The sequence below is a fragment of the Nothobranchius furzeri genome, chromosome 5, assembly GCF_043380555.1.
Source record: "Nothobranchius furzeri strain GRZ-AD chromosome 5, NfurGRZ-RIMD1, whole genome shotgun sequence".
Taxonomy (NCBI): Eukaryota; Metazoa; Chordata; class Actinopteri; order Cyprinodontiformes; family Nothobranchiidae; genus Nothobranchius; species Nothobranchius furzeri.
Window position 1 is genome coordinate 68,003,768 of NC_091745.1, and position 11,928 is coordinate 68,015,695.

Below are 11,928 nucleotides of genomic sequence, written 5' to 3' on the forward strand. Positions count from 1 at the left end.
TTAAGTGACAGGAACTTGAGTGAGACCTGGTCCAAGGGTTCAAATGGGGCTTTGGATAAGCCGTGCAGAACCACCGTTAGATCCCACTGGGGAAAAAGTGGGCGGGACACAGGTCTGTTCCTCCTGACACCTTTTAGAAAACGTTTTGTGAGGGGATGATTGAAAACAGATCTATCTCCAAACCCTTGGTGACAGGATGAGATAGCTGCAGCATATGTCTTAATAGTGCTGAAGGCGAGGCCCCTGTCCATCAGTACCTGCAGAAACGATAGGACATCCGCCAGCTGGCAGGAGAGCGCTTGAACATTCCGCTCTGTGCACCATTTCTGGAAAGCTGCCCATTTAGCAGCGTAAGACGCAATGGTAGAGGGCGCCCGCGCACTCTGAATCGTGGCGACCACATCATGCGGCAGCCCAGAAGCCTCTAAGCGTGACCGCTCAGCGGCCAGACCCACAACCGTTGGCCTATTTCCGGAGGATGTTTGATTATTCCATCCGCCTGGAGAAGGGCGTCCGCCCTCCACGGGAGCCACCACGGGGAGCCGGACACTAGCGCTTGCAGGTCCGGAAACCATGACGCGGACAAGTGCCTGGGAGCCACCAGAATCACCGAGAGCCGTTCCGACCGAATTCGGTCTAAGAGACGGGGAATCAGAGGGACTGGTGGAAACGCATAAAGGAGCGCTCGAGGCCAGGGCTGGTGTGAGAAGGCGTCCGCCCAGAGCGGAGGTCCGTCCCGGGGACTCAGGGAAAACCACAGGCGACACTGAGTGTTTTCACGAGCCGCAAACAGATCCACAGACGGTTCCCCGAACCTGATCCAGATCTGTGATATCAGTGCGGGATGCAGACGCCAGTCGGAGTCGCGGGGTCCCCCTCTCGACAGGATGTCTGCCGCTACATTCAGGACCCCCGGAATGTAGATGGCTCTGATGGACAGCAGGTGGACATGTGTCCAACACAGTAAATCTGTGGCGACACGCAACAGAGGGAGGGATCGAACTCCCCCTTGGCGATTTATGTAGGCTGCCGCCACCTGGTTGTCTGTGTGAACTTCGACATGACGGCCCTCGAGAAGGGCAGCAAAGTGTCTGATCACATTCCTCACTGTCATAAGCTCCAACACATTTATGTGCTCGTGCGTGTGGGAGGGCCAACGATCTGCCACCGTATGGGACAAGCACGTGCCCCCCCACCCCGACAGTGACGCATCCGTAAACACAGATACGTGTGACGCAGGACGTCTGATGGGAACCCCGCGTGAGAGGATGCAGGGGTTCCCCCAGTGAGCGAGGTCCCCGCCCACTGAAGGGGGAATCCTCAACATACGTCTCTTCTGACGTATCGGGTGCACCCGGAGGCGGGTGAACCAACGTTGCAAGCGCCTCGTGTGCAGCAAGCCTAGCGGCACCACCGAATGGGCTGCGGACATCATGCCCAGGAGTTTCATGACTAACAGGGCTCTCACGATCTTGCGGGGTTGTACACAGGAGATCACCGTGGAGAGATCTGCCGCTCTTGCAGGCGACAAACGTGCTCTCATTAGGGAGGCGTCCAACTCCACCCCGAGATACACAATCGACTGGGATGGAAGAACGGAGCTCTTTTCCCAGTTTATAGAAAACCCCAGGGTCGACAGATGCTCTGTCAACCTCCTGGTTTGCTGTGACGCCTCGTCCTTGGACCGAGCGCACAGGAGAAGATCGTCCAAGTAAAATAAAACCCTCATTCCCTCCGTGCGCAGTGGCTGCAGCGCGGTCTCCAGACATTTGGAGAAGGTGCGCGGGGCTAGCGAGTAGCCGAAAGGGAGGCGATTGAACTGATATTGAACTCCCTTGAACGAAAAACGCAGAAACTTCCGGTGATTTGGAATTACTGGTATGTGGAAGTATGCGTCTTTCAGGTCGATTGACGTGAACCAATCCCCGGGGCGCACATATTCCAGGACTTGTCTCATCGTTAACATGCGGAAATGCATTACTGCTATGGAGCAGTTGAACAGGGACAGGTCGAGAACCGGTCTCATTCCTCCCGACTTCTTCGGTACTATGAAGTAGCGGGAGTAGAAGCCCGAGAGCTCTTGTCCGCGAGGGACTCGTGAAATAGCGTCCTTGGACAGAAGTGACCTGAAAATGAAGTGTGTGACCGCAATGAATGGTGTCCGAAATCCATTTGCTCATGATACAAAGGCGGCGCCACTCGTGCGCGCGTTCCGACAGTGGACGCGTGTGCGCGGTCACGTGAGCAACGACTGAGGGTTGTGCATGCGCCCTTACCGCCGTCGCCCGTACCAGAGAACTGGGGGCGACCCATGGAGGGCTGCGCTCGAAAGGGCGAGTGCGAAACAGCTGGAACAGGCTGGTCCGCACCGCGGAGCGTGGAGTCCGAGAGTGAAGGACGAGTGGGAGGCGAGCCTGTGCACGGGGGCGACAGAGTGCCAGCGGATGAAGCCGCGCATTGTGCCGCCGCGCGTGGTCGAGACAGCGACCTGACATCTCGCCCCACCCGACGATGTGGTGAGAGCTGGGAGAGTTGGGCCCGGCCGGATGCTGGGGCCGGAGCGCAAATGGAGCGCACCCTTACGGTTGGCCGTATATTATGACTGCCTGCAGGAACATGTATGCGTGCAGCAGTGCTTGGTGTGGGGAACATGTGTGAGAACTCGGCAGAGGATTCTGCGGAGGACTGTAGGATTGTGCTCTTTGAGTGACATGTTTTGGGTTTTATTTCAAAACCAACATCAACATCATTACAATCATGTACACACACATTCCCCCCAAAGAGTCACTTCAGTGGCTGCTTTTGACGAGGCTCGTGCACCTGGGACTGCCAAGACGGCGTCTGCTGGCCCCGCCGGAACCGTTGCCCGCCATCTCGCTGGTCCCGCTGATGTGGAGCCGAAGCGGGAGGCCGGCACCGTGGAGCGGACGGTGCAGCTGGGCGTTTGAAGCTTCCGCGCCGTTCGTCCCGTCCTCTGGCAGAACAGCCGGAGTGCGAGGCTGACCGAGGGTGAACCAGGTCTCGTACCGTAGCCGATAGTTCGGCCGTCTTCTGAGCCCTCTCAATGACGCCCCTAAGATGGGGACCAAACAGAACATCGGTGGTGATGGGGCCGTCCAGCATCTCCCTTTGCAGATGTTCCGGAATGGAGGGCAGGGCCTTGAGCCAGATCGCTCGCTGGATGAGGGTCTGCCAGGCAGCGATGCGAGCAGAACCGGTGAGCACAGCAGCACACAAATTGAGGATAGCATCAGCAGTCTTAGTAATGACGGCTTTCGACTCCTCGGGGGCTTCCAGCTCCTCCATCATCCTCGAGACGCCGAAGGCAAGGAGGGCGATGTTATTCCCTGCAGCGCCGGTCTGAAAGGCACACTGATGTGCGCGGTCGGTGAGCCGCGTCAGCAGCTGGTCATGTTTTGAAGCGGGAACAGCTCGCGGGCCAGCGAGGTGGTTCTTGGCGCCAAACAGCGAGGCCAAGTCCGGCTCTAGCGGAGGAACGGACGGCCAGCCTTGGTCGGAAAACCCCTCGACCTTGGTGATGGGCGCATAGGTGGAGACTGGCGCCTTGAGCTTGGCAGGCTCGGAGAAGGCGGCAGACCAGCAGCTCATAGCAGCGGGAAAGCGCGGCCAAATAGGGTCTAGACAGCGTGTCTGAGTTGCCCCGAAGATTCCCGCCAAATCATCCGCTTCAGGCGGGGCTGGTTCTGGCACAGCTAGCCCCTGGTGGGCTGCTGCCGCAGAAATGATGGCGGGCAGCTCCTGGAGCAGTGCTCTTACTGCTGGCAGGGAGGAGCGAGAAGCCACTGGGGCAGAAGGATCCGCTGGGCGGAGCTCATCGACCTCCGTTATGTCTAGGAGGGATGCCGCCTCGTCGTAGTTCTCGCTGTCGGTGACGTCATCCAGCCGGTTGAAGCCAGCCGGCTCCTGACCGGCGTCGAAGAAATCCAACGCCTTGTCCAGCGGGTACGAGTCAGCCACCGGAAATTCTTCGTCGGCGGCGGGAGTGAAGTACTCGACCCGGCGAATCTTCTCTGCCACGGGCAGAGCGGCACAGAACGGGCACGAGGCCTGCGGGGTCAAGGCCAGGCCAGCGTGGTGAGCCCCGAGACAGACCTCACACTTAGCGTGCAGGTCTCCGCTGGAAATGGAGCCCGACTGGCAGGTCGGGCAGGGTCTGGCGTCGCTGGACATGGCTGGTAAGTCTTCTCGGATAATCTTGCTCTTTCTGGATAAATTTGCTCTTTAAGAAGCTCTCAGCTTGGCATGAAGAGAAAAAGGAGGCGAGCAGTGGGGTCACTGCGGTTATATACCACGAGGGGGCCCACTATTGGTGGGCGTACATTTAAGCTCTTCATGATTGGCTGATGCGGAGATCATCCTTCCAATAGCAGCTCGCTTAAGGGCTAAGACTAGAGGAAATAGAAGCTATGTTAATTCAACAAATCACACATTCTTGATTGGTTATTTTTTATTTTATTATTTGTAGGGATGCAACGATACCACTTTTTTTCCCAAACCGATACAATACCGATACTTGAATCTGAGTACTCGATGACACCAATTACCGATACCGATACTTCTACCACACAAAAAATGCTTTGAATTGGAATACAGGTTTTATTTTCTTCTCTGCTTTCAACAGGAAAAGACCGTGAGGTAGATAAAAAGTCAAATATATGAGTAGAAATGATCACAAAACTAAAATATTAGGTGAACTCAAATGACAAGTTACAGTGAAGCTACTTTCAAGTAACTGCATTGGCATCGGTTCCTGGTATCGGTTAACTTTTACCGATACTAGTATCGGTATCAGTGCATCCCTAATTATTTGTTTGGGTCATTGATGAATTTATTAGCAGAAAGTGTTTGTAGAGATGTGGTTTGACAGCGAGCCAAGGACCAATGCCAAGAAGAATCAGTCATATGGAATTAACGTCTAATGAGCTATTTGGTTTAAATAGTGTTGGTGTGATCTGCAGTCTGGTCAATATGCCTTTAAAATGTTATCAAACAAGTTCATGCAGAGTTAAAGTCCACCACATTTCCAGTTGGTCACTAATTTAGGAAATAAAAACACCTTTTTGATGAGTGTTTTGACAGCATGTCGTGCATTTACAATGCTTTCATTGCCCATGCTCTCAGAAATGTCCACAGCAATGTAGATGTTGAGTGCCCAATTTCTGGAGATGATAATCTTCCTTCCATCTTGTGGTTCATCTGAGTAACGAAACACTGTTATTGAATCATTACTTTTATGTACCAGATTTGTGGTTTTTGTGTTTCTACAAAGAGAATTTGTTTAAAGTTACTATACATCATTCCTCTTCTTTTCATTTGTAGACAAACAATAACACATCATATAGAACCATAGTGATGAGATGTGCTCTATTTATAATGAACAGAAACATACCCAGCGACTCCGTCACAGAGATGGTGTTTACTATTTGTTTTCCAAAAGCTTGGGCTACATCCAGTGGCGTATCATAAGTGTATTTGACTGCAAGATAAAGAGTTACCAAATAAACAAACAAACAATTGAAACATTATGAATGCAGTGAACACTGGGGATGTGAATCCCCACCACTGAGACCATTTTGCATCCCGATAGGACACCAGCGATACAACACTTTAGCAAATACCATTTGATGCCATTCATCCCTGCTGACACTTTTTTAGTGATTTGACAACAATTTTGGGTTTGATCTAATTCATGTTGCAATGTGAAATGATTCACAACATTACAAAGGTTTTACAAGCCCACATCTGTGATTTAGCCATCAGTTGTGCAATTGGACTGTTACTATCATGAACAAACTGGTGATTCTCTCCATCCCTGATAAACACCACCAGAAATTGGTCAGTGATGCATCACTAAACTTGTTATACGGCTCTTCCTAAAACAAATGCTCTTTTGTTTCAAATTATATAAACTCAATTATCACAAAACAATTTCAGTTATACAAAAATCATTAATCACAAATGGAGGAAAAACCTAATATGGAGTGTAAAGGCCAGAATGTACTTATTTTTAATTATGCATACACGTGTTTATCATGGCTGCCTCAGGTAATTGGAGTCCTCTTGAAGCGCTGCTTGTGCGCATCCTCTGAAATTAATGTGACATGCTGGTAAGATGCAATATGTGAGTAACCAGTAGGAGGAGTTTACAAAACAAGCAAAACATTCTCTCCATTTTCGCACCATCCATAGGGAGCCTAAGTTTCTGCCCTTTCCGGTCAGCTCATGGGTCCCCGGAAGAACGAAAAAATGAATGCAAGTCAGTGGGGCTAAAAACGCTATTTTCTAATTCGATTTGCTTTACGTCCTGGATCGCACATTTGTTGTACTGCAATTTAAATGAATGATTGGTGTTTCGACCACGTCAGTCACATACTTTGAGATTTATTAGCTTGTAAAAGTTCATAATTAGCATGACTACACACCAGAATTCGGCACGTCACATATGTGACATCACCACATAATCTCCTCTCCCCTAGCGTAGCTGCTACTTACCAAATGACCTGATTTATGGTGGTTCTTTCCCCCTGTGGGAGGTTTGCTGAACTTACAGCCCTTTTCTCTCAGTTTTCTCCGTGTCATCATTTTCTCTTCTGGCTCTTGGAGAGTATAGACACTTTTTTCTCCTCTCCCTCCCTCATTCGAAGGCTCTTTGTCCTGTCTTGTGTGCACGGTGCTTCTGCATTTTTTTCTGGAAACTGGAAATTATTAAAAATGTGTCTGGTCAGCTGGTCACTCAACGCGATTGACAAAATTTTTTCAACAATGAGAACGGGAGAAGGGGCTCCCGATTGCCCCTCTGGGACAGAGCCATCTGGGTATATCATGGACTCCTGGAAACAGTGGAACCTGATCTGCCTCTCTCAACTGTCTAGAGGATTCTGAAGATGTCTGGATATTTGTGGTTTTGGTGTCAGGATTCCTGCTGTTTGGCCTGAGCGGTTACCTGGTTTACTGGAAAATTAACGAGCTTTCGAGGAATAATGGCCTAATCCCGGAGCTCACGGATGGAAAGTATCGCACTGTGAACGCACAAACTCATATAATTGTCGAGAAGAGTCGTAAGCTTGGAACTTTGATCGAGATTCAGGCTCTGACACAGAAGGTGGATTCCATCAAGGACAGAGTTGTGGATGGATCATTACAGATTGGGATAGATTAATTACGCCATTATTGGATCTAGAGGTGTTGATGACCAACAGAACTTTAAGACAGAGAGGAAATTATCTCTGTCTGTCCCCAAAATAATCCTTCTCTGAATCTGGTGCCCTTGAGCCTGTAAGGCTGAAGTAAAAACTCCCCCCTCAGAAGAAATGTGGAACGCTGCCATTGCTTGGCAACTCTTTCTCCCTCACCCAGCCTGGGTGGGATTGTGACCAGTGAAGGCTGTGGAACCGTATCTAGGAGTTACTGTGCTCTCCAACCCATTAATCTCCCTCCCCTGTCCAAAGGAAGGTGATAAGCGCTGCTCCATGCGGCTGCACGCACCGAAGTGAGGAGAATCCCAACCCTACCTCCCCACCTAGTGGACACTTATGTTGTGTAATGTCTGAAGTGTGTGCATATCTGTCTGAGGTGTTTTTTTGCATAGCAAAACTACCCTCTCGGGTGAGGGTAACTCTGAAGTGCCTTTTTTCCCTCCCCCCGACTCTATCCTCATATAAACCCTTTTGATCTATTACGGTAGCGCGACTCGGGTTGCGAATGACCACAGTCACCAATTCTTGTCATGTATGTATGTATGTATGTATGTCTGATCTCAAAATTGTGTGTACTGAAACTCTAATTTCCCTCTGGGATTAATAAAGTATTATTGAATTGAAATGAATTGAATGATGTCCCTTTCATGAAGCGCATTTGTAGTTCTGGATTTATTTTCACACAAAACCTAAAATAGTGTTTCCCCCTGTTCGAATATAAGCGCGTTCTTGGTATCAAAATGTGTATTTAAAATTCACGGACATCATAAGAGAAATCCATGGAACATAGCAAGCGGAATTAGAAAATAGCGTTTTTAGCCCCATTGATTTATATCAATTTTTTTCGTTCTTCCAGGGACCCGTGATCTGGAAGTAGATGGGCGTGACTTAATCTCGCTACGGTTTAGTGCAGTGATCCTCAATAGGCGGCCCCCGAACCCTATGTGCATTACACTACTCCGTCTGCATCGGTGTGGAGACACGCAACGCCATAATGCGTCGGCACAAGGACTCTCCGACGGGCTCACAGAGGGTGACGGAGACATGCCCAAACTTTTAAACATCTGTCAAAAGTGATGGAGACTGCAAGCTTGTGATTGGTTAGGACGCCGCTTCCTGTATATTTGTCACCAGCACTGCTGATGCCCCGTTAAAAAGTAAACAGATATTTAGCGGCAGACCCAGAACAGATTGAAAGTCCAACAATATTAACATTTATTCACCCATGACTGAAGGAGTACAAAATACAGAGCAAACGTGGACGTAAAGGATGGAAAATGTTGGTTTAGAGGTGGCGACCACATTAGGAGGTGGAGGAGAACGAAGGACAAATTTGTCCGTGATATAAAGTCTCTGACATACATAAACACATTAGTAAATACGTTATTGGGGACCGGATACACGAGTGTTATGGTGGCAGGATACCACAGAACAGCGCTACGCCCTCTGTTGTCCTGGCGGGGAATTGATTTACAACACTCCGGTGCCTGAACAGAAGTTCGAATGTGAAAACCTTTCCGACACTCCGTGTGCGTCTCTCCGTTGCGGAGCTCAAGGAGAAGTATAAACCAGGCTTTAACCAACAGTTCCGCTCAGCAACTCCACCAGGCTGTTCCAAGCAACCATCAGGTATTCAGAAGGTTCCTGGAAAACGGTTGTTTGGCCAACCCAGTCAAGTAGAGACTTGGAAATGCCGCAAAGGTCCTGTAAATGTACTCTGATGTTCTGAGAGCAGGAACGCACCTATAGTGAAATTCAGGCTCTAAGTGCTAATCAGCTAATTAATCCAAAACATCAGTAGAGGGTTCCAAAGCCTTTAAATGGTCTCTCAGTCTATATGAGTTACTACATAAAGTGACATTTGCATCATAGTTTTTCAAGCTTCGCCAGTGTTCAGACTTGTGATTAAACGGTAATCTCTGTAAAAGATTATCTTTGTGTCGGTCTTACAGTAGCACGCTGGTTCCTGAGCCGTCCACCAGCCGTTCTCTTGACAAACTCTTTCACTGGAGCCCACCAGGAACATGTTTTCATTGCAGGTATATTTGACTCTGCTATTATTCCCAAACCAATTTCCTATTCTTGAGGCACCAGGTGGAATACCAGGATCGGAGCAGACGCTTTCAACTGTGAAAGACAAAACGGGTTGGATTCTTTCTGTGGTTCTGCACCCATGAGAAAAAATGTCTTTGGCCATCATGAACATTCAGGGCAAAGAGCTCTAATGTGCACAGATATTTAGGCCAGTTAGTACACAGAACATGCAGGTTGAGAGCGTGTCTTTATGCAGCCTTGGGCATCAGGCCTAATCCAGGCTGATGCTTCGTTAGTATAAGTGTTTCTAAAACTATATGATTATGTTAAATTTCAAACTTTCTCCATGTTATTTACAGTCACGGCTGCAGATGGGAGTCAAGCCGCTCCATTTCCCGTTTGGTAAGCAGATCCGGCTGGATGAACCCCGCATCATAAATCCTGTGAAACACTTATAAGTGGTCTGATTGCCCACATAGAACCTCTCCTGAGGAGGGAAGATGTTTCCGTTCTCCAGTGCATATGGGTCTGGGCATTCAATGGCTGCAGGACACAAAAAAAGAAAACTGAGTCTGAGCAGACTGGATTAGGATCAGATTAACTGGTAAAAATAATTGCTCTGACTTTTGATGGTTCTCAAACAGGACACCCTGAGGAGAAGTGCAAAACTTCACTTTGGGGTTTATTTTCACTCACGTTTGCACGTCTGCTCTAAAAACCTTTTGGGTGCAGGTCTCCAGAATCCATTAGGCTGACATACGCGGGTCAAAGTGGGATATGGGTAATGTCCTTCAGGACAGCTGTAGACCAGCATGCTGCCTTTCGTCAGGTTCTTGGTCAGTTTATAAGTACCACCGTTTATTTGCATGTTCTGCACTGTGCAGTCACACAGAACCTCAACCCCTGAAACAAGATGGTTGTGATAGCAGCCCACAACATCAACATTTTAAATTAAAACTTTCCCTCTAACCATTATTTTTCGGTCAAATACAAACAATAAATCAGTGTGCTGGTAAAGATCTTCAAATTGATTAAATATATTATTTTCAAACATTTGCTGTGTTAAAAACTGGATTTTATTGTATTACTTTTAAGATAAATGTAGTGAGATAGATTGATAAAATACATTGTACAATAATGTAGATTAACATAACGTCATTAAAAAACTACAGTAAAACATGATTATTTTCTTGTGGAAGTTTAGATTTTATAAATAGTTTTCCTGTTTAGTAAAGTTTCTCACCCAGACCAAGAAGACATAAGAGAGCCACAAACCAGTCCCCAGAGATTCTCATGTTTAACCTAAAAGATAAAACAGCTTGAAAATGAGATAAAATTCAAAGATACTTTGTTAATCCCAGAAGGAAACTGTGAGAGCAGAAGATTTAAATCAGAGAGGGACGGTGTTGTCCAGAGACGAGGACAGGACAAAGATCATTTGGTTATTCAGTAACTTAGAATTGATACGCGTGTCCAAAAAATGTAAAATTTGAAGGAACCTGATTAAAACTTTTATCTAAAGATTGAAAAACAAAATTTCCTCCTAAGTAAGACAACTATAACTTTAATTAATGCGTGAATGTTTCTCTGTTGACTCTAAATCCAGTTTTTTCCCCTGGGTGTGAACACAACCACATGTATGGAGCCCAGACAGGGCCAGCATGTGTGGATGAATAAAAGCTGAAACTGAATGTCAGATTTTCACCTCATTCATCGTACTCAATGGGGACGGTGATGCATGTGGGAAAATGTGTGCACGCTGTCCCACTTAAAAAGATGTCATTTACACTTCAACTGTGAGAGACAGAGTGTATCCAGGAAATCGTATTGTATGGTATTTCAAGAGTTTCCTTAGTTATTCCGGTGCACTACGATCGATTGGCAGGTTGCTGTTGGCTGGCTGTTTATCTGGTAGATCTTAGGGGAGTTGCTTAAAACAGCTCTAGGTTTTCCTTCCATCGTTCCCTCTGTCCCTGCTCAAGTATCACATTCCCACACTTATCTTTCACCAGACTTGGTCGGTTACTTTCCAGAGAGTTTTTGGTAGCGTGCAGGTTTTGCATGTTTCCCTGGTGAACCACTTCCTCTGCCCTGTTGCCTTTATTGTCTCTAGGTCCTTTTATCAGCTTCTCTTGACTCTCCTGTCGGCTTTCCCACACTCCTCTGCTCCCTGGCCTTGCTGGTTCTCGTACGGCTGCTGTTGATTATTGTTTCCAATTTCTCTCCTCTATCATCTACAGCATTCCTGTTGTAATCCATTCCTTATATGTATGTGCCTTTGGATGAAACACCTCTTGGCACAACAGTTTCCTTCACTTTTTGTCAGTTCTTATCAACGGGCCCATCCTCTGTTAGATCTTGTAGGGTCTGAAACTTATTGTAGAGCCTGAACTCCTCCAGTTTGTCAGAATTCCTCAAGAACGTGGCGTGAGAAACTGAGTGCAGTGAATAATTTGTACAGACCGATCGGAAGATCCAGTAACTGAAACAACAACTGGTGTACCGGTAATTATTCCTGGATGTCAAGACGTCAAAAGAACATATTACGTTTTGGTGTCTGTGAGGTGACCTGATTGTTCCATACATTCCTAACCGAGCACTTCGCTCTCAGACTTCAGGTTTACTGGTGGTTCCCAGAATATCCAAAAAATAGGATGGGAGGCTGATCTTTTAGCTA

General features: G+C 47.7%; 1 protein-coding gene across 1 annotated transcript in view; it reads right to left on the reverse strand.

Annotated features, from left to right (window-relative positions):
- The window catches only part of LOC107379288 (complement factor B), a 19,711-nt gene extending 9,038 nt beyond the window's left edge, over window positions 1-10,673 (reverse strand). Inside the window, exons 1-6 of the mRNA XM_015949982.3 lie at window positions 10,495-10,673; window positions 9,948-10,154; window positions 9,609-9,794; window positions 9,168-9,344; window positions 5,411-5,497; window positions 5,078-5,217 (exon numbers count right to left, since the gene is read on the reverse strand). Coding sequence (XP_015805468.3) covers window positions 5,078-5,217; window positions 5,411-5,497; window positions 9,168-9,344; window positions 9,609-9,794; window positions 9,948-10,154; window positions 10,495-10,546 — 849 coding nt within the window. The 5' untranslated portion in view covers window positions 10,547-10,673. The remainder of the gene's footprint in view (window positions 1-5,077; window positions 5,218-5,410; window positions 5,498-9,167; window positions 9,345-9,608; window positions 9,795-9,947; window positions 10,155-10,494) is intronic.
- Between the last annotated feature and the right edge of the window lie 1,255 nt (window positions 10,674-11,928).